Here is a 25,617-nt window from a genome sequence, read left to right as displayed (position 1 = left end):
TGAAAAACTGGCAGAGCAGGAAGGCAGTGGTGCTGTTTGTTCCTCTGAGCAAGGTTCTTGAACCAACAACATGTTTTCAGTCATGTAAATGGGGTCCAGTCTGTGAGAGCTGACAGTGGCAGCTCATTGTACTTTGAAGCTTCACGTCTACATTTTCAGCGACTGCCACTCTAGCTATTTTTCTTTCTGTAGGGATAGAACAGCTACCACCTGATTCTTGATGGGAGGTTTTGATACATTTTAGGTACTTTAAAGCTTATAGGAAGCCAACTAGTTACTGAGAAGTGCAGTTTGTATTATAATATTCACTCCTCTAGCGTTATGCTAAGAAGCCCTAATAGAATAATTGGCTTCCTGTGAGATTTTAAAATATCACTAAATAACAGGCAATCATATATTTATAAGATAATGACTATAAACTGTCATTAATCTTATTAAATAATTAATCCACAGATTGATTTCCCATCAGTTTTTGAAGTACATTCAAGTATGATTTGCAAATAATGGCAAATGTGTCATATGTCTAGAATTTCTAAGCTTCACGACAAACTTCAGTGATGAGCAAAACTTACTGTGCCTTTTCTAGGCCCTCCCTCTGCCATTTTCCCGTCTCTGATGTAGCACTTGGAGACCTGCTGTTGGACATGCCTGAGGGGCTCTTTGCATTTGCTAACAGCTTATTATCTTTGGTTGCAGATCCGGAATCCACGGCAAAAGTCTCTTGCGTACAAATGCTCAGTATTAACTTGTTTTTTAGCAACTCTATTTTCTCATTGCTGAACATTGACTTGGCTGGGTCTTCAGAATGACTGAAATCCTCATTCCTCAGTCCTGACTGGGGCTGCAACAGCAGGTTGCTTTCTTGAGAGGGGGACTGGACTGCGTAATCCCTATTTCCCACACTGAGAAAGCATGGTGCACCTGAAAAATAGCTCTTTTCAGGTGTATCAGCATTTATTTCCTGAGCCATGGGCTCCACACTGGGTCCTTGATTTGAGTTAGATTTTCCTGAATTTCCAGTATTATCTTCAACATCAGCGTCACACTGTCTGCCACCTGAGTATTCTTTGTGTGTTGAGTTACTGAGAAACAAGCCACCCTCCCCCTCTTCTCTGGAGCCCATGGATTCAGCTGTGGATGTTTCTGTCAGGTTACGTCCAGCAAATAGACTGTGAATGACTCCTTGCTTCGATGAAGCTGAGCCCAGAAAGCAGCAGCAGGGCTTCACATCACAGCAGGTGGGTGAAAGCCACTTGTCCCCTGTTTGTGGGGAACACAGCAGGGCATAATGTCTTCCACCACGACGCATTTGCTCCCCCAGTTCCAGCATGCTGTCCGTCAGAGCTCTGCTTCTCGTACACCGCCAGCCCTCTTCCTCAAATCTGTTCTGGCAGCCATGTATGTTCCTGTCCGACATCTGCTTCACACGGGGGGACTTCTCTTGGTTAGAGGACACTTTCTCTATATCAGTTGTTTCCTCATAGTCAAGAAGGGATACCGTGCGAGAGGCCACTAGCTCAGAAGTGAATTCTGAGGAACAGCTGGAAGATCCACAATGGTTAACTCCATTTTTTCGAGCTTTCCATTTTACACCTCCTGCAAGGGCAGCCTGTCTATCCAAAGTGGATTCTTCCTTCTCTTTATGCTGGAGGTCAATCTCTTTGCACTCTGGAGTTCCCGATTTCAACACAGGAGAAATGTACGGGTTTGAAGCATCCTTTTCTGGAGTTAAAGTGGCTTCACCGGAGTAAACAAGACATACATGTTTGGATTTGAACTGTTTGTGATCAGCTAGGAAATCATTGCCATTCTTCCAGTTACTAGCAGTATCTTCCTGCAGGCAGTAAGGTTTTTCTGCAGTATTGTTTGGAGAGGAGTCAATAGTTAAGTCATAGCTCCAGTCTGATGGAGCTTTGCTGCACCCTGCATTTTTAATGGATTCCTCTGTCTTTGGGCTGCCCTCACGACAATCCCAGCTGTCATCTAGTTCATGTTCTTGCATGGGTATTGCATATTTAAAAAATAAGTCCTGTCGCTTTTGCCCTTTTTGCTCTTCTTCAGTTCCTTGTTCTCTTTGATGAAGGAAAAATGAGTGTTGACTGCATTTGTTGTTGTTTCTTCTTTTCACACTCTTTTGACTACAGACAGGTGAGAAAGAATCTTCACTGAAATCACTGTCATCCAGATCGTCCAGTTGCATCCCCTCTTTGCTCTGTACTTCTGTGGGAGTAAGGCTCAGCTCCTGCTTCACTTGAATCTCCTGGGGCTTGTATTGTGTTAAAAACCTCTCAAGCGGTTGATAGTTCAATTTTTGCTGTAGAATAGGCGGCTGCTGGAACTGCTGGTGATAAAGACGTAAATGTTCTTCCCTTTCCTTCTGAAATGGAGGCAGATTTGTCCAGGTTTCAACACATTGTTTAGCAAAGGTGTTTCCCCATTCTTGTGTGCCATCGGAAGGCAGATTTCCATCTCCAAAGGAAAAATCATCCCTAGAAACAAGCTGTTTCTGAACAGGCTGCACTGTCTGGACTTTCAGGCACTGGACAGGTGGTCTGTCTTGCATATACCTGTCTCTCTGACCACTCTCTTTTGTTTCTGTTGTGGCAGCACTTTTGATGATGAAATCCTTTGCAGCAGGGTTCTTTTCAGAATGGGGAGACAGATCACCAGTTTTCTTCTTCAGAGGGTGCGCTATCCGTAGGACCCCCTTAACTGGGGTAGCATGGTGGAACCACAGTGAGCTGGGACTTCCTTTGTAGGCATGTCCTTTGTTGATTCCCCTGGAGGCAGAGGTAAAAGGGACACTGGGTGGCTGGAGTGCTGCAGGACATGCCTTAGTTTTTGTAGGGTTTGAGGGATGCTGGACGCCTAGCTTCACTTTCTTTGGAGAGCTCTTTTCCCCAGCCGGCAAAGGGAGAGAGTTTTGGACACGTTTTGGAGATACATTTCCAGCTGTCCGACGCCTGTTTGTGACAGGGGTGGGACATTTGATCCCTTTCTTCAGCTCTTTGACCCTGTAAATGAGGCTGGCTTTAGAAGTTGTCATGCTTTCAGATAAATGTCTTCAGAACAAACTAATGCTTTCACATATTAAGGCTAAACACTGAATTCAATGTCATGATTTGTGTTTTGTCAGTGATCCATGCAGGCAACAAAAACCCCTCTGCCAAAATGCCTGAACTTCTGGAAAGGTCTACAGCGGTGTTTTGAAGTGCTTCCTTGAGCAGTGCATAACATGTCAAATGAGTGAAGCTGGCTTCTGTTTCAGTGGAAAGGGGTTGCATTTCCACACTTTAAAATGCAGCATGGCACAGCACCAGCTGCAGACAAACTAGTAGCCTCCACAGCACATCACAGAGTTCCACAAGACACAAACTAGGGCTTTTAGAGTAGTTGGAGTGGTGCTAATTAGCTCAGGTGATATGTGTACAGGGCTACGGTGCTCCTTGATCAGACTCATCACTGCAACTGTGAGGAGCTGCATACCTGGTATCACCCTATCCCCTCAACTGCTTCCTTTATTCCTCCTCCCCTTTAGCATCTCTCATCCTCTTAAGCCCAGCATAGCAGAGCCTGTAATTTACCTCCTCCTGTGAAGGAGGGAGAGTGAAGGACTTACACACATTCTAGGCAGAACTACAATACAAAACTAAAACAAAACTTTTGATTGCTGAGGTTAGTAATTCTGCAGTTACAGGGAGTACAGTGATATTTTAATCACTAAAAGCTGTCATCAGAAAGGATTTACAAGACCCAGAGAATTTAAATATAAGAGTTGGAACAGGTAAGGATTTTATTTGCATTGTGAAATCAACATTTCCAATGCAACCAAAATAAAATGTAATCACAAACTTTTTCTTTGTGTTTTTCACCTTGGCAAGATTGAGCTTCATTACCTACCTGTCAGCATATCGTAAAGTGTTCAGGGTATGCTCTGTAGCAGTGTGACTAGGTGATACATTGGCTATCATACATGTCTTGGAATTGCCAATGAAAGAATCCTTTAGCACCTGGGGTTGGAAGGAAAAAATAAGATTCTTAGCAGTTCATGTATTTATTTTTAAATATGTTCTAGCTCTTTTTTTACACAAAATAAGAGGGAAAGTGATTTAATTAGCTCATGACTTACGAAAAGTTAGGCTAAGTTACCTTGCATTTGCTGTAAGTTAGCAATGTGTACAGAGGCAGTTTAACATGAGTCAGGTGATGCACAGTTACTGTATTTTTTTTTTAAATATAGTTCTCTTGTCTCAATTTGTCTTGCAATTCCTTGTTTACAGTTTAAACTGAATATGTTACATATATATGTACATGTATACATGTCACGAGTCACACGAACGCGAGTGTTAACTGTGGCTTGGAATAAGCCTTTGCACCAGATGCCACAAAGGTGCCTATAGGTTTTGAGGGAAAAAGCCTGTTACAATTGGAGTGAAGAAAATTTGATGAAATCTTCTATGACGGTTACTGCACAGAAAATGCAAGATTTGTTGCAAAATGTGTGGAGATGGATGGTAACTGAATGAGACTGGAAGTTAGTGTTTGGGGTTTAGCAATTGGTTTCTTTGGTTTTTTACTATGCCAGTCCCCAGTACTGACTGGGGGAACTGGCACCTGGCCCTAATGCTGTGATTATCTTTAAAATTAATGTTTGTAAGAGTTATGCATTTCTCTTTTCTTTGATAGCTTAATAGCAGTTATTAAATCATCCCCCCCCTTTTTTTTTTTGTCCTCATCAGGAAAATCTCTACAGTTGCTGTTCTGCTCATTTTACCTGAGTTAATTTGCTTTGCCGGAAAGGAGTATGTGCGTGTTCCTGATCCAATGCCCGAATGCATTCCTTTAGCTACCAAAAGAAAACAAACAAACAAAACAAAAAAATGGAGCGGAAAAAACATATCAATCATGTACTGGCAAGGAACTGAACTGCATAAAACCAAACCTATGAATTTACTATTTCCCTCATGCGCCTTTGAATCCTACTATGTGATGTGCAAGGGGAGTGTGCTCCTTCTGCAGCCACCAATGGCCAGCTTCAGCTAGTTCAGGCATCAGCAGCGGTTTAGCTGCAGTCAAAGAGAGCAAAGCTGCAGCACAGAGCACAGCAAGCCTGCCTGACAGCTCTGTGGGCTATGCAAAACCCAAGAAGCTGGGTAAATACACACGTGTTTAGCACACACACAGCTCCGTGCTCCTGTGGACCTGCCGCTGCCTGCGCCATAGCTAACAAGTTTGAAGTCAGATTTGGTGTACAACAGACTATGCTGCAGCTTGCAGGGCAGGTGTACCCCAGATCCACATACCTGTAACATGCTAAGAACAGAGGTTTTTGAGCTCCAGCTCTTTTAAATTTATTTCTTCTAAAATAAGCTCTTTCCCTTCCAAAAAAAAAAAAACCAAACCCAACACTTTGGACAACAGCACTGCAAATTCCTTAATGCCACTCTGGCAATACTTTCATACATTAGTCAGAGACAGCACAAGCTAATAAGTGCATATACCTCCCTGTACTGACTATAACCTGCAGCCCAGAGGCCCCCTCTATGCACAGGTATGCTGAACTCTGTTAGGAGGCAGCTGATCTGAAGCCATTTCCTCTTCACAGCAGTGCAATGTGCCAAACCCAACCAAAGGCGAGTGCACGGACCAGCTCCGAACAATTAGGTCTGAGTGGAGCTGGGTTCAAGCCCAGGCTCAAGCCCATGCTCAGAAGGAGGTATAGATACAGCCTATCTGTCTAAACAAGCATGTCACTGTGACCTTTAATGGCCTAAGAACTATACACAAAACCATGAGAATGAAGTAACTGACCACCCCGGGAGTGGAGATACTCCTACAGAATTCCCAGTAAAACTAACAGAACATGAGCAGCTAGCTACACCCATGCCTTTCACAGAACACATCAGATCTTGTTGTTAATAACCATCAATGGAGGTAGCCTGTAGTCTTGAAGAATCATCCCTTGATTTTTTATCAGCCTTGGAAAAAGATGTCATGTTCAAATGCAAAGATGTGTACTTTTTTGCCATGTTTCCAGTGGAACAAGCACAATAGCATCACACTCCACATCAAGTCTGGATACTCTAAAATTGGCAGAAATGGACTACATAGCCATGAGGGAAGTCATTTAGAGCAAATATCGAAGGAAAAATAAGCAGATTACAGTATTGTCATGGCAACACTAGCATGAAGCAGCCGTTCTACGTTTAAAGCCTTTCTACTTTCTACATACACCCACTTAAATGACACACATCTCACTTTTACTGCCTTTTATTAAAAAAAAAAAAAATCACACCTCTAACACGTAAGAGATCAAACTTTTCTAATTCTTTTATTCTGCTTCTCATAATTGCAGTATCTGAGTATCTTCTACTTGAAATCAACATGAATATTCAAACCAGCAGCAAACTTCAAACTTCATGCATTTTAAGGCCTGAAGAGAGCGTTATGATTGTCAAGGGCAGACCTAGGTTTTACAGGCTGCAGGTCATGTAGACTGAACCAAAGATGACTTTATACTTAATTCAGTTGCTACTTGTAGACTGCCTAGGTATTTACTCAGCTTCACATAATATCATAAATGCACACACTCTGATTTTAAAGTTCCTTTTAAAAGAAGAGTTTCATGAGCTTACATGAAGCCTCACTTCTCAGGAATCCTTTTTATTCAGGTCCTGGCTCCCCTGCCACTCAGTTATTCACCAGCAAGTACTCAAGAAAGCATGAAGTACAGAAACACATGCACTTTACATGCTATCTCCCAGTGTGAATGCTAATATTCACAGCAGGAAATCCTCTGTGAAAAAGAAGCTTCTATATTCTCAAAACAGAGCAAGGCACCTCCTGTTTGCAGCAGACAGAGGTACGGTTGTGCACGCTAACTTCTGCACTGTTGACTCATTCCCACTGATTGCATATCACCTTCAGTCTCACTTAGAGAAGCCCTCAGTTATTACTGAGCTCTGCTCACTTGAATTAAAGGAGATGCAGTCTTCTGCACAATTTATACTTAGAAGCACTTCTGCTTTATCTTAGATGGCATTTCTCTGCTCCTTGTCCCTCTTTACATAAATATGTACATTTATAAAAGTTTGCATTAAGTTTTGCATTTCTTCCTGTTCCTTTCTCCCCACACACAAACTGCTAGTTTCCATGCTCTTGAGTATTTAAGTCCTTTACTTCTGATTTGAAAGAGAAGTCTGAGCTCAAGTGGTGAAAATAAGCAGCAGGAACAGATGTGCTTTTATGAAACAAGTATGGTAATCCCAATATTCTATGGAAGTTAAAGGGACAAAACTTTCTATATAAAATATGGGACACTTATTATACTACATCTAATATTCTCCATGCTGTGTTTACCTGGTTGGCTGTAAGAATGGATTAAAAAGTCTTATTTTCATCACAAAATCTTTTCCCTTTTAAATTGTCTTTCAGGCAAGAGGTAAATTAAACTGGACACACTTAGAACTTCAGTTATTTTTTCCCCTCTGTGGAATGCACACATATATTATTCAGTGGTTCACTTTTATCCTTAAATACATGCCAATTAATTAAATACAAAACCTTCCCCAGACAAGCTAGTAGCTTACTGCTAAAAGACTTTGGTTTATTTCTGCTCCTTCCATTTTCGTTTGTCGATCTGAGTCTCTGGCATCAGCCGCCCTTTCACTGCCAGCCAAGTCAATGAATGATATCCTAGAAAAAAACAAAGTTGCATTTATCTTAGGGGCTTTTTTTTTTTCCTTTTTCTTTTTCCTTTTTTAAACCAGAGGACTGCAACACATGACATCAGAAGAATGATTAGAAATAACTACTTTTCAACAAAAAGAAATACCCACTGGAAATATCTGAGGCACCAAAATAAGCACAGCAGCAGGAACAAGGTCAGGGCGTCCTGACACTAATGCAATCATAATATAACATATAATTGCATGTGATAAGAATGCTCCACAGTTTAATGGATAAGCTGTTTAAAGTGCAACACATTCATCTCTCCAGATAATCCCTGTGCTTGTAGCTTCATAAGAACACAGTTAAAGAAATCATAAGTTTCTTGATTCTCCTTCCAGGTAAAACAGACAACTGCCCTGTCAAATGAGAATTCAGGGCAACGTGACCAGAAATTTCCAGTGTAGTAAGTAACACACTGAGTTTCCAGTGTTCCTTTTCCATCCCTTCCACAAAACTCCATTACTCCCTCTCAAGTTCCCTAGCTCTGGGTGCCAGTTGCTGTACTGACTGTTGCACTGTATCTTTGTCTTTGCTCTTCTTTTCCTGGAACAGCCCTGACTTCTCTTACAGGCATACCTTAGGATCCTTTCCCCACTCCAGCTCCACCTTGCTTTCACTAACTTTTTTGTTAGTGGACTGTGGCACAAATGCCACACCTACATAACCACATACGCTTACTTCTATTTCTAAGTCTGCCTGTTCTGCCTTTTCCTCTCTCCACTATTTGTGGCTCTTCTATTTTGCCCTTTATTTAAAATAAGATCCTGGGATCTATTTAAAATAAGATCCTGCATGGTAGTTGCTGGAAGGGTGTGTCAGCAAGGTTTTTTGACACTCAGCAGTAACACAGATACCTAGACCTCTTTCCTCAGACCAGTTTCTTGCAGCTGTTTAGTCTGAAGAAAAGATGAATGAGAAAAGGCACAACTACAGTCTTCAAAGACGTAAAATGGCTGCTACAAGAAGAAGTAAGCTGCTCTTTTTGTCTGCTGCAGATAGCATCAGAGTCACGCTCTCAAATTATCAGGGAGGTTTAGGTGAGGTATTAGGATTCCTCTGACCAAAGGCAAGCTCTCTAAGAATCATCTCCACCTGAGCTAGTCATCCCAGGCTCCTTTTGTAGTCAATTACAGGACAGAGTTGCTTTGAGGGGCAAATCCATCTGACCTGATTTAGGTGCCTCTGCAGAATGGCAAGAATTGGATCCCAGAAATTACTATTTCTTTCTACTGACTTCAAAGTGGATGAGCTCACATGTGAATATGCCCATTACAGACATCTGCCTTTAGCCAGATTAATGCCAGACAGTGAAAGCTTTCTAACACTGAAGAGGAAGGGATGAATTTGATTGTCAAAATCCTTCACTGAAAATTTTTACAAACAAGTTTGACAAAGCTTTCACAAATATGGCTTAAGCACTCTCCCTGTGAACACAGAAAGGACTGTGAAACTTCTCAAAGTCCCTTTGAACCCTATCTTCTGATTTAACTCACAGCTGCCCACTAACTCAACACCTCCTCTTCGTTTGCCTCTCGGATGTCCCAGGCTTAACTTACTCGTCCTGAAGCCCCAAGCATTCCCACTCCTAGTCTTACCTTCCAAATGTCCTGTTGGCTGTGTCTTTAATTTGGATTTGGATGATAGCATGAGATCGAGAGGAATCTGAGTTGACTCCGGTAGCTCCCGTGCTGCGTTCCTTCCCCCCCTTCAAAATCACCTGCAAAATAAGGGGGACAAAAGCCAATCAAATTGTAAATAACAACCAATCTCTCAGAAAGAGATCTCATCCTCCTCAGATGAGATAACATTAGGAGGAATGGTTCATTACAGCCTTCAAATTTGGTGCAAGGCAAATGTTAATTTAGACTGGATCCCTTCCAATGTTTCTTTCAGAACTTTTTATATGGACTTGCTTGCAGGGACACTGTGGAGCTTACAGAGCATATTGCAGGGAAGTTGTTGCATCACACAATCACTTGGATTTGCAAAATACCCAAACTATAAAATTAAAAACAAAAGTATGGCAGAAATGAAAGAAAGTAAGACTGCAGACATAACCTGACACACTGTTTGTTGTATTATTTTAAAATTTCACTTTCTCATGTAATAGGTGGGTACTGTTATCCAGAAAGTTACACACAAAATACAGACTGCCAAAACCTTTCTCTGTTTGCGTAACTAAAAGAAATTACGCCGGAGCAAGGCACAAAGTTAAAAGATCAATTCTGCTCAATACAACAATAAAATAAGAAAACAGGAAGAGAGGCGAGGCAGAAGGCTCCTTCAAGATATAAATCTGGATAATTCTCTTTTGCAAACTTTAAGGACTATCGCAGAAAGTCTAGCAGCAACTGCAGCAGGGCATTCATAGAACAGTCCTTAAATTTGTTTCTGGTCATAAGAACAAATTAAAATATTATCTAGAAAAATCAATACATTCTCAGTTGACAGATGTGCATTATTCATGCCTTTAAGCGGCCAGTTCTCCACCAGCAACCTAACCAACTGCTGCAGCTCCCAAGCATTATATTAGTGCTAAATGCAGATAATTTCTGAACCAAAGCCAACATCCATGAATAGTGAATAACTAGGGATGCATTCAAGGCTCTTCCCATGTATCTATTGCAGATTATTCAGAAGCTCTAAGTCAAGCCAGTGACATTTCTATGTTGAAAAGGGCCTGTGGACAGTATAAATTTTTTTTTTTGCAGAGATACATGTGAGAATAAAGTAATTTAATAGCTCTTCTGTGTATGGAATGTGATAATACAGAGGAATGTGTTAATCAACCATATAGCAAATTTACACTTTAATTTGCAGAAGCACCACCAGAACATCCTGAAGCTTGGAGTTAAAGGGAAGATGAAGAATAAAATTAAATGGACTATAAGTGGGCAACACCATGCCAATTTTAATGACTCAATTACACTATCAGGCACTTGTAATTTACAATTCCTTTCCAAGAAAGGAATTAAAGTCAGGCTAAACAGAAAGCGGATTTAAACAGCTTGCATGCCGCAGGACAATGCAGAATATTTGCCAGTGCCCTTTTAGGGCTCAGCCAGGCAGGGAAGGAAAACTGAAGCCTTGCTTTTGCTGAATGTCAGCTACTGTTTAAAGATCCTAATTTTACTTGGCTGTTATCACCCATCATTATCTAAGCAGTGTTTTAATTCTAATTCAGTTCAGTATCTCAATCTTAAATATTTTCTAATTTCTAGTTCTATTAATTTTCAAATTTACACCTTTTGTCCCACATCCTTTAATACAGAAGATTTAAGTTTATAGAAGCCAAATAAATTACACTCGGGGGAAAATACTTAACCAGCTTTTGGGGTCCCTTGCTGGGACACTTTTTAATTTCTGGAATAGTGACAGCAGCCTGTTTCTTGGCAAAGATCTCTCCATAAGGAGTGGCAGCAGAAGCGACAGCTGTAGATCGACAGCTTGCATGTTGCTAGCACAAGTCACAGTGACCCCAGAAGCTTACTGAATAAAAGAACTTTTAATAGTGCTCCTCAGTGGTCTGCTGGGGTTGCCAATTACAGAACTTTAAACAGGAACATACACATGTACTGCACAACAACTAACAATCTCTGCAAATGACATATCTCACAAATCAGCAAATCAGGCTGTAGATGACAAAAAATAATCGCAGACTTAGAGGTTACCTCCAACAGTAGATCTACAGAGTCCACCTGAACCTCCCGCAGTCCAACTATTTGAACAACATGCTTGCTATCTTCTCTTGCAAAAAGCCTGAAAATGAAACAGTGCAGAAAGCAGATTTCTGAAGTCTCAAATAGCAGCAAAGAAAACACATTTCAGTGCTGTGACACTGGAAAAGCAATCAAGGCTACTAGCTGGGGAGCAGCACCACTGTCATTCATTTATTTTCAGAGATGAAGAGGTGTTTCATTTAAAATATGTACCACTGACATTTCACTGTTAAAGAGACATTAGCAATGTATCTCTGCTAGTACAGGAATATAATAAATGTAATATAATAAAGCAGGGAAGTAAATTATCATGTTTACATTTTAGAGTTCCTGTCTCTCTTCAGACTGCACCTCAGGCTTATCTAGGAAGTTCAGACTGCAAGTTATGCTCTGTTCAAGTTCTCAACATTTTTGCACAGGATTTTAAAGCAGCTCCCATAGCCATAGAGTCAGATTTCAGAGCACCCCTGCTATGAATCACATAGAAGTGTTACAGTATACAGGAAGAATACAAAGCATGATGCACACAGGAGGAAGTTTAATCTTCATTGACATGTAAGATAGCTAATGGACATGCAGAGAATATAAGGAGACTCTTTCTTAGTAAATCGACTCTTTACATAGTAGATTACACTACCTGCTCCTTAAAGACTGTTTTGGAGAAAGGGAACACACATGCACAGACATAGGTGCTTCCTTTGAGAACAGATGCTCACTCCCCCAGGCACAAAGCCTCCCTCTAGATCCCTCCAGTGTGTTCTAAGGAGGGTGCCCTTGAGGCTGCTAAAGGCCTCCAGCTGACAGGTAATGTTCCTTCAAGATCACTCTGAAAACATTTCACTGCTGAGTTCTTAACTGACTGTTATTTTATATTTAGAGATTTCAGACTACAGTGACTTTTTCATATCAAGTACATACTGAGTTGCCCCAATTTCCATTCCGGATGGAGCTCCTGTAGGAGTATACATACATTCAAATAAGCCTGGGGCTAAGGTGCTACTGCTGAGGGTGACGACAGCACCACCTGTGGAGGCTTGCTCTGGCTGAGTCACTGGGCTGCCGGGAAAGGTGCTTAGGGAGAAAGTGAGCAGACTCTGCAGTGTCAAGCATGGCAAGTAGGAGATCCATGGGATCTTCAGAGACTAGAGTGGCACAAGCCAAAGCCCCACTGGCACAGCAGGAGGGGAAGCCAGAGGCTATGTTTGAGCATGGAAAGACAGGGACTCCACAATGAAGAACTTCTGGCCACAAGAAAGTTCTTTCTTTACCTACGATGTTCAGCTATTATATTATTATAGTGTAAGCAAAACAGCATGACCTCATTTCTCAACCTCAGGTCCTTATTCTTACTTATTTCCCCCCGCAAAATAGTAAAAACCAGGAGCCCCTATCAATGCCACAGTATTTAGTGTCAGATTCTGCCTTCCTCTCCAAGTAGCTCCTTGGAACAACCCTAATTAAATACATAACATTTGCTATAAAAGGTACCATGTTAAATGTAATTTCATGAAACTGAAACTCATTTATAAATACTAACCAACTGATTCATAACCATAGTTTTATATTAAACCATATTTTTATTTAAATACCTCTTCCTTCTGTTCAGCAGGTCATAAAGCTGTCCACAGTAGATCTCATAAAAACTGATCAAAACGAGATCTTTCCTTGACTGTGATGCTTCCAGGTGTCTAAAGATGTCCTTGGCAGCCAAGGCATAGAGTCCTGGGTTCCGGTGAGTACCTATCATAGTGTAAGTCTTGCCAGCACCAGTCTGCCCATATGCAAAGCAGGTTGCATTACCTCTGTGAAGATAACTTATACTTTTAGTGTCACATCTGATTTGTTCATATCAAAAAAGATTCTGCAATGTTGATATCAATCTATAGCACCCTTCTAGCAATGATGTTTTGTTTGCTATCCTCTCTGGGAAACTGCAAAACACTTAACAGTGATTCCCAAGCATGTCCTATGGAGATCTGGCGTGTCACAGGGTGCTGGCTCTCCCCTTTCTTCCAGATGCCAAAAAATGCATGTAAGAAAACTAAGAATTCTTTATTATTCTTCCAGCTGTTTAGATGCTGCAGAAGTATCGTAGGTTTATGAATAGGAATCCTACTGATTATGAATCACAGAGAAAAATGACTGTGACATGAGATGCAGAACAACCACAAGTCAGGTTCTATATGAACATATGTTGTACTTGATGAAAATTAGCACCCCAGCACTGTAATTTACAGAGCGAGGTTACTTTGTCTCCGGCTGCGGTCCTGCATGCAGCTAAGTTAATCTAAAGAGCTGCTGTTGCCTAGGGGAAGGTCTTGCGCTTTCCTCTGCTCCCAGCTGTCTGACCTACCCCTGCCTGTGCTGGCTCCAATGTTTGACTTTACTGCACTGAAACAACAGAAAGCTTTCAACTTTTTTGCAGGCTAATTTCTGCTGTTTCAGTGAATTAAAGTACCTCACAGAGGATCACAAAATATGCCCAAACTGGCTTCACGTAACCTATGGGAATGTATCTAGTGCGGGGTAAGGAAGGGGATCATCCCCATCCAGTGGCAGAGAGCTGTTTGGTTCACTCATTCCAGCTAGTGAAACTGCAGTCTTGGCTTATTCCGGATTGCTCCAGCTTTGTTGTCATATCCCCTTAAGATTATAATGGCAATGTACATAAATTGCCAAGGAGAGCTCAGGATATGGCTCCACTGCCCTTCAATTCCATTTAAGTTGAGGTTACTACGTGCCTATTTCTCCTTCCCCATCCTTGCTTTTATACTGAACACACAAGTATGACGTGATTTGGGGAACTGAATCAGCCAAAAAAGAAATTACAGAACAAATTATTTATTTCCCCCTACCTTAAAAAAAAAACAACAAACAGGCTTTTTAGCTAGATCAGGACCCTGGCAGAGAAATGGGTAAAAATGTAGGGCTGCAGTAAGTACAGTGAACAATTTCTTGCCATCTTCAGTTGCAGAATTAGCTCACCATGGTGTCAGATTAGACCAATGCCAGTGAAGGGGATGCAGCAGGAGGGACAGAAAAGCTAGGGAAAGCTGAGAAAAAACAGTGGCATCTCTTCTGGTGGCATTACTTGATTAGCTGTAATGTGAATTGTGTCTTTACTGATTATTACACAGCAAGCTACAAGCCTTAGTCTCCTTTTTCACTTCCCTTTTCTCAAGACCATGATACTATCTGTCTCTGCTGATTATACCTGGAGATTTTCAGTAACAGAACGCTCCATTTCTTAGTTTTCAGCATGGATATATAATTCTTTACTTCAAAGACTCAAAAAAATGTAATTATATTCAATCTTATTATTCTGCATGAAAATAAGATGTAAAGCCACTATCAATTTCCCATTAATCAGGAAGTATGTAATTATGATTAAGCCTCTAAGCAAATACAAATCAACAAAACAGAAATAAATCACAAGGTTATTAATAATTTCTATTGCCCTGTGTACTGTACAAACCCATCAAAAAATATCTCACAGCAGTCTCATGAAACAGGTAAGATTATTCCTCTACAGACGAGTGTGCTACGCCACACAGGAGCCTTTGTTAGAGTGGAGACTAGACTTCAGAAATCCTAGCACACATTTTTTCTTTCTAGGCTGGCCATGGTGTCTCTTTGTTGCACCTGTGGCCCCATTTTAACTTACTCTGTGATTTAGATTTCTCACCAAATGTGAAGAAAGTTTCCCCTGATTTATTTTGTCAAAATTGCAATCAAAGACATTCTAAAAGGTGGAAGGTATGTGGCAAAGGCGAAAGGAATGTATTTTTCAAAAGATGAAAAGCATAAAAGGAAAATTAAAGCAGTGCATGACATTGGAAAACAGAAAGGCAAAAAAAAAACAAATGTAAGCACTGATGCCCTACCCGTTAAAAATATGCTGAATGAGAGGATGAGCTGTCTTCATATACACATCCTGATTGGTACATGACTCCCCAAAGACTTCATCAAAATAAAAAACATGCTGAAAAATAAATATGTTCTTTACATGAAAATGAATATGTTTCACTTCCCTTTCACCCCCATTCAAAGGTAAATTTAAATACAGAATGCTTTCCAGTGACTTCATACGACTTTGAATCAGGTACAAAGTGATCTAGCACATTTAACATGCAGCACGACATATGCAAGAACACATCATTACAATTAATCAAGAGACTGAGGATAGGAAAAAAAGAAAAAGAAGAAAAGATGCCTTAATTTCCCATCATTCTGAAGCAGAACATGCCACGGCCTTCTGACAAGGGGAAATAAATGCTAGTTAAAGAAAGCCTTCATCTATTCCTGAAATGAATCAGCCTACAGATGTACAGTAACACTAACACAGTAAAAAGAACTGAGTCAACTCGTGACCCTCTCAAAATTAGTCCTCAGTTGTGATTGTCTCTGTTCTGAAGATTAAAAAGTTCTTGTGCCAGAGAAGTCAGAAGCTATACCTAAGCAAAGCTGGACTGTATTATCTCAGAAGGGGGCAATAAAACCCAAAACTTCCCACACTCCAGACCTGACCCAAAGCAGCAGGGTCTCTGGAAACACTGCAACAGAGCTCATTATGAGCTCCTTCTAGGTTAAGAACAGTGTTTTGTAGGGACAGATACAAACATCACAGAGTCAAAAGAGCCTCCATGGACTGGTGTCTAACATTGCACTCTAATAAATTCATGGCAATGTAAATCAAGGTGGTAGATCTCCATGCCCACAATGCACAAACCATATGAGTGCACAGGCAGGTTAAACCACAGAGTCTCAGCAACTACGCTCAGCTCGGAGGGCAGATGTGCTTTGTGATGGGCCTGCCGTTTGGAGCTGGAGCATGCCCCACCTCCCACTTGCTCCGTACCTCTTCCTGTCCTTTCTATAGGAACCACAGATGGAGGCAGGGTGAGTAGTCAGACCTGGAAGCAGGTAAGTTCTCCTGGGTCCTATAGAATAGACACTGCCTTTGCCATGGCATACTGTCATTTGGACTATATAAATTAACAGCAAGGTTTTGTTTGTCTGTACAGACACAACAAAATTAATGAGTGGTTATTTCAGCACTGAGATACGAAGGTGATAAGCACCACATAAATGCCAAATATAGGTAGTCAGATGGTGGCAGTGGGGTGGAGTTGCTGCATGTGTCGTGCTGTAAAAGGTGGTACGTGAACTGGGCCTGAGAGCTGCAAACTGAATTTTCACTGGATACTCCAAACAGTTGTTCCTACGACCCAGACTGTAAAAATAACACCCAGTACAGTGAGAATGGCTTGCTGCTCTCTAGAAAGCAGTTGTTCCTGGTGCTGTCAGTCAAAAGTGAGAATGTGAGCTATGACAGCACAAGGTATTTGGGATTAAGAAACAAAGACCAAGAAGGAACTTAATTTTCAAAAGCATTTGAGAACAAAGGGAGGGGATGAGGGTGTATGCAATTCATTGAAACAGACCTACAGTGCTGAAATAGTGAAAAGGGAACTTCTCACTGAAGTACCATGGAAAGCTATCAGGAGCCTCTGGAGCAGGCAATTCTCCTGCAGCAATGGCACGAGGCAGAGGGTTTGATTTTGCCACACGCAAAGAGAGCTGCAAGAGGCATGCTTTTGAGGCTTAAAATTCTGGGCTCAGGTTTTCTGCCGCAGGCTGGCATAAGTCAGAAGCAATTCAAATATAGTCATGCTGAGCTCACAGAAGAGCCCACCACATATCTCAGTGCAAGAAATGCAGACAGCCCTTTTCTGTTTCCCCTCATTAAAACTCCAAGTACAATTTGCTTTATGCAACCATACAAGTGACTGGCCCATAAACACAACATTCAGGTGGAGGATGTTACCTGTAAAATATATTGGGTGAGATCAACCGCCTCCTTCTTCTCATGAAGAAGTAGGGTTTCTTTGTCTTTCACTGTGATGATATTAACCTCCCCACGTCGCTCCTCTCTCAGGCCTAGAGGACGTTTTCGGACACACACTCTGATTTTTTCACTCTCTGTCCATGGAGTCTCTTTCTCAGAAGTGCTGGATCTACAACAATAGTGTAGGCTTTTATTTTAAAATCAGGTTACTGCAGAATCTAGGCTATGCATAAATTCATTAGTTTTAGCAGATAAATATTTCTGCCTTTAATGGCTTACCAAAAAAAAACCCAAAACACATCTCATTGTTACACAGTGAAGTTTCTGCTGTTTTTTCCTTAAATAGGCTGATGCTTTTTGTGCACTTCTGTTAAAAGAATAGTTGTGTTTATACACCTACATTCTAGAACTTGTTGCTGGACTGGCATATTTTCAATTGTCCACAAACATGTGATTGAAGCTGGCATAAAATGAAAGTTATCTTAATGAAATTTAATCTTACTGAAATTATTCGCAGTCATGATTAGTAATTTAATTATGTTCAGATAAAAGTATGAACTGATCTTGAAAAGGAGAAGGTATAATATTTAGTTGCTTTCCCCTTATCCTGGTTGTCATTCTTCACTCTGCCAAAGAGTTTACAACTAAATGACTTAAACTGGAAAACAAGATAGTATCACCATGTACCTCTTCAGCTCAAAGAAAATTCGAAGTATTGATCTCATAGTTGTCTCCCGTTTGGTCTTTTGTCATAAAAAATTGTGTGGTTTCAGACAACAGGCAAAGTTGTGCTCTTCTGTTTTGGCAAGTCTACTTTAGTTCCCTTCCAGACACCTCAGAAACATAAAGTCATTTTGTGTTTCATTGATTAAACTGCTGTGTAAAGCATTTTGTGATGCGTCAGACAGAATATGTTTGAATTCAAGCAAAATGTATTCATTCCACCTGTCCCTTTTTCAAGCTATCTTCAGGCAAATAAGTAATGATTTTCAGCCTGGATCTGAATGCCAATTTGTGAGTTAAAAAAAGAAGTTTTAACTGAGCACCAACTTGCACAAAAGTAGTGTTTCTGCCATGTTGTCTGAACACCCTTCCAAAATCTCCTAATGTAGCAACTGAAAACTAACATATGCTAATTGTCTAGTAAATGAAAACCAAACCCACAAGTTACTCAAAATCTCATTACAAGCTTGTAGTATCATTGCTGTTGTGCTGCGTGATTCCCTAGACGCATACTACATACAGATATAAATCTCAAGATGCAGTCTTTGAAGACTACACATGAGTAATATTTACTTGTAACTGAAGTCCCTTTAATTTTAGTGCAGCTTTCCCATGCAGACCAGGATCAGGCCCTGTGTTTAGATGGAAAATTCTTTCCCCTGAAAAGAAAGGCAATGGTACTTGAAATAAGATGCTTCATAAGCTAATGTGAGCTTATGGATACCACTAGGCACCAAATGTTGTCCAGCAAACGATCAGAGGCTCTGAAGTTTAATTCTCACATCAGAGGATAGATTTGGTGACCTACAGAAAGAGCCTGGGGTGCTCTAATTGCTCGAAGGAGGAAGGGCTGATTGCAAGATTTGGAGAAAGGAAAAACTGAAGACTTGGAGGATCCGTTTATGAGAGAAAAGGCATAAATTCTTTCTAGTACAGAGGCACATTTAACTGAACATATTTTGTATAGGAACAGAATGCATTTTTATTCTATATGCTGAACCTAAAGTTTAGTTTTCTATTAACCTTTCTTAAATAGAAATTATATTTTATAACAAAATATATTTTTTATTACTAGAAAAACCAAAAATCTTGCCAAATATCATTAGAAATCTGATTAGACAATAGGTCAGAAGAATCACTATGCCCTGTTTGCTACTGTCAAATGAAGCCATTTGCTGTGGGCAAGCGCAAAATATATTTAAGCATATTAAAAAAGCTCTTTATCTTTCTGCCACCTAAAATCATGCCAGTGTTTTCGAAGGTTTCTCATAGATGAGACTAGATTAGCCTTTGCTGTGGTCAAATCACAATGTGACATGGGAATGGATGGATTCAGTGAAGGAGTTGGGCATTGCAATACAGGAATCACAAACCCAAGTGTCAGCAGACTGGCCCAATCCTGGAATGCACAACACGTCCTCTGCAGTCAAAACAGGAGAAAGAGAAACTCAGGCATGTCAGGAGGAGGATGCAGACAGCCCAGAAAATGAACCATAAAGCCAAGCACGGAAGAATGAGCTTAGAAAAAAAGAGAAGAACAAGGAAAGAAAGGGAGAACATGGAGAACGTGGCTCTAATGCAGGATTAAAAATCTTGAACTCCTCTAGCTGAGCCATTAGGTTATATTTTATAATTTTTTACTTGCTAGCACTACAAATCCTGCCCTTTTAGTTGCATCTTGGCTCAACTTCTAGAAGAGGCAGAGAATGCGCTAAGATGCCAATATATGTTGGAGGCTAGTGCACTTCTCTGGAAGGTGGGAATGACTTTTTTTCCAGCAAAGGGGAGTTATAAACCTGTGTCTTGGATTTCACAGTTTACATGCTCTAGCTACTATGCCACCTTAGTACTTTTCTGCTGTGGCAACAGCATCTATCCCTCCAGGCTACATGCACACTCAGTGGGAGTTGTAACTACATCCCAACTCCGTGGATCCTCCCACACACCAGATCTTCCACCAGAGCCATCCCAGACCAAGCCCCAGCCTCATACGGCTACCTCTCTTCACCCCATTTTAAAACAAAACCACCATGAATGCGTTGCAACAAGCTAGATGCTGGTAGTACGTGTGGAGAAGTGTACATGCTCTGTTGCCGTATTAGGTAAAAAATCATTTTTTGTTCTAAAAATGCTGCCAGGGTAGATTTACCACTGGTTCAAGATAACCACAGCCCCTCTGTTACCAAACACTGGGGAAAGTAGGAAAGTTAGAGATAATGTGCTTGGGGAGCAGCTGCAGGCATCCCTCTCTCCACCATGTCTATATTCCATCCCAGTTATAGTCATTCTGTTTCTTTTTAAAGCTCAAGTTCAAAAATTTATTTGTAAACATATATAGCCATCAGTGTGTATCCTTTTTACTGGGAAAAACTTGACAAACTTATCAACAGACAATGCCATATTTTGGAAAAATAAGATAGTCTCATGGAAAGAAAAAGAGAAGGATTGGTCAAAACATCAAGAAAACAAAGCCTTATATCCTGAAAGACAATAAAGACTATTCTTAGACAACCTTGGTGAGCAGCAGCTGGTGAAATTCAGCTTATTCCTTCTACCAGACTTGGAGAGTTGCAAGTGTTTATTAATCTCTCTCTTCTCTATAAGATCTTGCATTGCCCTTTAGTGGTAGGATTGCTTATTTGGAGGTCATGAAGACAGATTCTCCTCCACAATGAAGAAAGAATTAATTATGAATAACTTGAATATAGAAAAATAAAGGTGACTGATTATTACCTGATACTGGAATGAGGTAGTCCATAATTATACCCTGAAATATGAGTTATTCTTTGTACAATAGGAGCTTCAGAATCCCCCAGAAGAGGAGCAATATCATCAGAAACAGTTGAACAGCTCAGGTCCTTTTTTGTGCATGTTTCAGGAGTATTTAGGTCTCTTCTAATTAATCTGATCGGCTCTGAATCATGTGGTTGAATGTGTCCCAACATTTCGCCTACACTGTTCTTCTCCTCATTGGCACTGAAATCAGATGAACCATATGATTCAGATTCAGAGCCTTTCACTATTCCATCATTTTCTTCAAAGAAGGACTCAAAACGCAGCTGTCTACGGGGACCTGATCTGGTCATCTGAGGCTGAATGAAAAGGCCACTTTGTTGAAAATCTTTCTTGCTTAAGTCTTCAATGTCTTCCTCTTGCATAATTTTGATTATTCTAATGAGCTGAAAGAGTCGTTTGCGGTCATTCATGTCATGGACACCCAGCTTGGTATAATCTTTCGTGGAAACTTTAGCAAGCTCATCAATCTTCTGAAGACCGAAGGCAGCAAAATGGGCGTAGTACTTTTCAAGTTCTGCCTCACGAAGGCATTCATAAAGGCATGATGCCATTTTCAAGCTAAAGTCTACAAGAAACCAAATAAAATAAATATTAGGATCATATGAAACATCGCATCTGACAAAGTTACTAATGAAGAAACTACACATTTCCTCATGCCATCACCTGTAGTTAGGCTAGAAGCCTGTTTAACTCAAAGTTTACAATATAGCAACAACAACAATAAAATAAACATGAAACTAATATTTTATCTACAAAACTATATTTTAGTTCGACAATACACAATAATGTGTAAGAAATGCACAATGCAGTGTTACTTACTGCTGTAGAGTTCCTACATGCCTGATGTCTAGTTGATGAATGCCGCAGCTACTGAAACCCTGTCCTCAAGCTGCAGAATGTAAAATGCCTAATTTTAGACACTCAATTTAATATCAGGGCATGTGGTCTAATGTGGTTCAGCTATCCCTGGTTGACTAACCAAAGGAGAAGAAATTGCATTTGTCCTCACCTCAAGCTGAGTAATTAAAACCAGTCATCTTATAGATGAACTACAGCAAAGTTGTAGTTTCATTGCGTAATTTTCTCTTCTATGTCATGAATCTTGTGAGCGTATCTAAGTGTCCTTGACAGAATAATGGAAGCATACTGCGAAATCTGAAACACAGAATTTGTATAAATCTATATATGCTACTGGAACGCCATACTTGCATTCTTGGGAAACCCAAAAAAGTAACATGCATCACTGAAAGGTATGCCAAAAAACCCTCAACTCCTTCACTGATGTCTCCCTAGCAGTGCATTGTGCAGCTGTCTGTATCTAGATGGATTAATATCTGCAGATATTTTTACTTGTTCCATAAAATGGAAAAATGATAGCACTTCAAGTATCTGTTGCTCACTGCGCCTTATATATTTGTCCAGTCTAGGACCTCAGCAAATACAGCTGAGTATTTGTTGCCCACTGCTGCTTGATGTATCTTTGTTAAGTCTAGGACCTTTGCAAATAACAGCTTTTACTCATGTTTGGAGGCCACAATAACATTAAGCAAAACCAAGACATTTAAGACTAAGTTTTCTCCCCCATAATTCAAGGTTGAAGTGCTTTAGCAGGATTCTCAAGCATCTCTACAACAACATTAGAAAAGGAAATAAGGTTACCAAATATCACCCCAAAATTTGATCCCATATCATTAATTAACATGTTATATGGAAATAATAATACCAACAAAACATTTAAATTATATTAAAGTGCTGATTGTATAAGGTAATAGAGAGGCCAAAAGGTACAGTAGAGGACATCAACAATGACTTAGAAGCTAGAGTCTAAGTTGTAGATAGTAGTCAGCCATAATAAAATCATGAGATTCAGCAGTAAAAAGCTTCAAGACAAAATCATTGGTATGTAGGTGGACTTATTCAATATATATGTAATGTGATTCTGAATCTTGAGGAGAAGTCAGAGCCACTGCTGATATTGTTAGATCCTGGGAGGGGGAACGCAAAATTGACAGAGATGGTAGCAAACCCAAAGATCAGAGAGGCCAGCTATGACATGTGCAAGGGTTTTCACAAGCATTCACAATATGCCAACTTCTCTAACAAATTCCACAGGAACTTCAGACTTCGTTTAAAGAAGGTTTATGTTTTTGGAAAAAATGCCTATCTTACATAAGGTAGCTTAAAACAAAACCAGGTCCCGTGTAACTGTGTGCGCTGCACAGGAAACTTCTGTTTGATGAAAGGAGCAGCTATAACACAAAGTCAAGTTGGCAATCTCAAAGTGCTGAGAATCTATTAAACATGAAAACAATCCAGCAAATTTCTTTTGTCTGTTCTCACTCTGTATCCTAGACTACACCTTCCTCTTGATATATGCTCAAGTTAAATACAGAATGGCCAAAGACCAGTGCAAGAACTAATTTGGTGTTAACCTGTGTTTGCATTATAATGTTAAACACAGGAGAGAGAAGAGAGGATAAAAAGGGGGAAAAAAATCAAACGGATATGCTTCTCAAAACAAGAGCAGCCAACAAGGGGAGAGAACAGAGGATTTGAAGGTCAAGGTTCTAATTAAAAATTAAACAAAATATATTTAAATAGCTAGAAACTGACAAGCTTCCATTAACTGGGGTAACAAGGGACTAGGATTCTCAAAATACAGAAAATCCAAGTAATATAGGTACCGCAGAACATCCAAGAAGGTTAGGGCTGCAACATGTAAGCAGCTCTGCATGGCTTATTGACTAAGGCTCTGTGCCATGTTGAAGCAACTAAATGGCTTCTTAATGACAGCTGGCCTGTTGAAGACATGTAACTGCTTCTGCTTCCCCAGATACAATAAATCTTACTGGATCTAAGTGGTTTCAAGAGATAACTCCAGTGTCTCTCCATCCATGGAACAGCAATTTCACAACTTAGGAAAACTGAACATTGACTAATAAATGAGTAACAAATTAATTAACCATGGAAAAAAAAGTAAGCAGTTGTCATGGTGATGGGTTCCATTGTTTCTGATTAGTTTAAAACTCAAGAGCAGGCAATTTTCTAAAAGATTTGGTCTGGTTCATACATGAGAGAATTCAGAGGAAATTGTGAAACCCTTTTAATTGGAGATGCTCAAAAAGAAAGGAGTGCCTTCCTCCTCATTAAAAGAATACTGTAATTTGTCCAACACAGTAGATTTCTTTTTGTCTGAAGGCAACATTTCTAAAACAGTCACACAAGTCTTCAAAATAAATTGGCTCTGAAAAGAAATAGCAGGAGTATTGGTAGGTTTTCAAGAATCCTAAATTGTTAATGATAATGCTATCTTCTGGCAAAAAAGGAGACAACTTTCACTTTTTCACAATAAATAACAGCCAGCACTCCCTCAGTTATTGTCAGGATCTGATTTTGTTTATTCACCTGAGAGAACATTGTGTCCTGGAGCAGAAAATAAAACATTCTTCAGTGTGGCAGTTTCATATCAAAGCCCAGGTCTTATTCCTTGCAAAGCTATGGGTAGCTTCACCAAAAACAGGACTGAGACAAAAGCCTAAGACTTCTTAAAACAGTTATATATGACATATTTTGAGAAAGTAGTGAGTCAGTATGAAGGTGTAATTCTCCATGAGCACCCAGTTATAAGGTCAGGTAGTCTCAGGCCTAAGGAAAAACTTTTCATTTAATCTCTATTAGAACATTGCTTGTTATTCTTTGCTGTTCAGTGGTTGCCCTTCTCATTTTAGCTGGTAGAAAGACTCACCTTCACTTTGAAATTTTCACCTTCTCTCACAAAAGGCCTGCTTTGCCACTGACAAAAAGATGCTGAAGCTGGTCAGTGAAACAGTGAAGTCAATGAAGTCCAGAGCATCTTTACTTACTAACGTGCAACCTAGCAGTGAGAGAGATGTATCACCGTTAGCCGTTTCTAACTGCTGGAACACGTGAGATGTCTGGACAAGGGACCAGTAGGCCGATCATCTTAATGTGGCAAACCCAAGCTCTCTACAACTTATTTCTTATGCGAAGAAGTTTTACAAAGACCTTAAAAGGCTGCCAGATGCTGGTAATGGGTAAGTACTTGTTGTAAAAATGCATTAGAATTTTATATAAAGGGACCAACTCAAAGCACAGACTAAGATCACAGCTTGTCACCAGAGAACTCCTCTGTTTCATTAACAGGTTTTTTAAAGGCCCTAAAGCTGCGGACAGAAGAAAAGTCAGGTGTAAATAGCAGAAATGAGTAGTTACATTTTACGTATTCTGAAGGAAATTAACTGACCACAAAATCATGCTTTAGGAGCTGATCCTCCATTTTAAAATGCTTTTAATTATTAATTAGCTGCTACACAGATCTTTTAATTCTCAATGCACTTTTCAAAGTGGAGAAATGGCTGGCCTTCAAAGATACTCAGCGAGTGTCAGTCACTCTGCATAAAATAAATCACATAAAATCCCTACATAGAGTATTTTAAGAACAAAGCAGCCTCAGACCACTATATCTTGATCTTTATTAACCTCTGATATATTAAAGATCTCAGTGCACCGTTCACTCAAATAACACTCACACGTCCTGTTATCCCACTGTAGCTTACTCATATCTACCTGGCAATTTTAGCTGACTTCCACTGATACTCTGGATTGTCACTACCAAGACATGGCACAAGTATCGCTATATCTGTATTTTAAACTAGGGAAATTAAGTCATGACACAGTGAAGAAACCTTATGTGGCACTCCTACAAATGCAAACTAATGCAACTACGCATTTAATCCCACAAATAATCTAGAGTTATTCACTCTGAATCATAAACTCTCG

General features: G+C 40.1%; 1 protein-coding gene across 2 annotated transcripts in view; it reads right to left on the bottom strand.

The window, feature by feature from the left end:
• The window catches only part of KIF24 (kinesin family member 24), a 33,154-nt gene that overhangs the window by 5,678 nt on the left and 1,859 nt on the right, over positions 1 to 25,617 (bottom strand). Inside the window, exons 1-11 of one of the 2 annotated variants that reach the window (XM_075079444.1) lie at positions 24,563 to 24,651; positions 20,755 to 21,382; positions 17,278 to 17,467; positions 15,335 to 15,432; positions 13,040 to 13,252; positions 11,403 to 11,490; positions 9,327 to 9,448; positions 7,590 to 7,695; positions 4,775 to 4,846; positions 3,901 to 4,010; positions 573 to 3,014 (exon numbers count right to left, since the gene is read on the bottom strand). In XM_075079444.1, coding sequence (XP_074935545.1) covers positions 573 to 3,014; positions 3,901 to 4,010; positions 4,775 to 4,846; positions 7,590 to 7,695; positions 9,327 to 9,448; positions 11,403 to 11,490; positions 13,040 to 13,252; positions 15,335 to 15,432; positions 17,278 to 17,467; positions 20,755 to 21,368 — 4,055 coding nt within the window. In that variant the 5' untranslated portion in view covers positions 21,369 to 21,382; positions 24,563 to 24,651. Of the gene's footprint in view, positions 1 to 572; positions 3,015 to 3,900; positions 4,011 to 4,774; positions 4,847 to 7,589; positions 7,696 to 9,326; positions 9,449 to 11,402; positions 11,491 to 13,039; positions 13,253 to 15,334; positions 15,433 to 17,277; positions 17,468 to 20,754; positions 21,383 to 24,562; positions 24,652 to 25,617 lie in introns of those variants that run through there. The other variant, XM_075079443.1, reaches the window with a different exon arrangement.

The sequence above is a fragment of the Phalacrocorax aristotelis genome, chromosome Z, assembly GCF_949628215.1.
Source record: "Phalacrocorax aristotelis chromosome Z, bGulAri2.1, whole genome shotgun sequence".
NCBI classification, from domain to species: Eukaryota; Metazoa; Chordata; class Aves; order Suliformes; family Phalacrocoracidae; genus Phalacrocorax; species Phalacrocorax aristotelis.
Note: the sequence above shows the minus strand (reverse complement) of the source record. Positions and strands in the feature narration are given on the sequence as shown.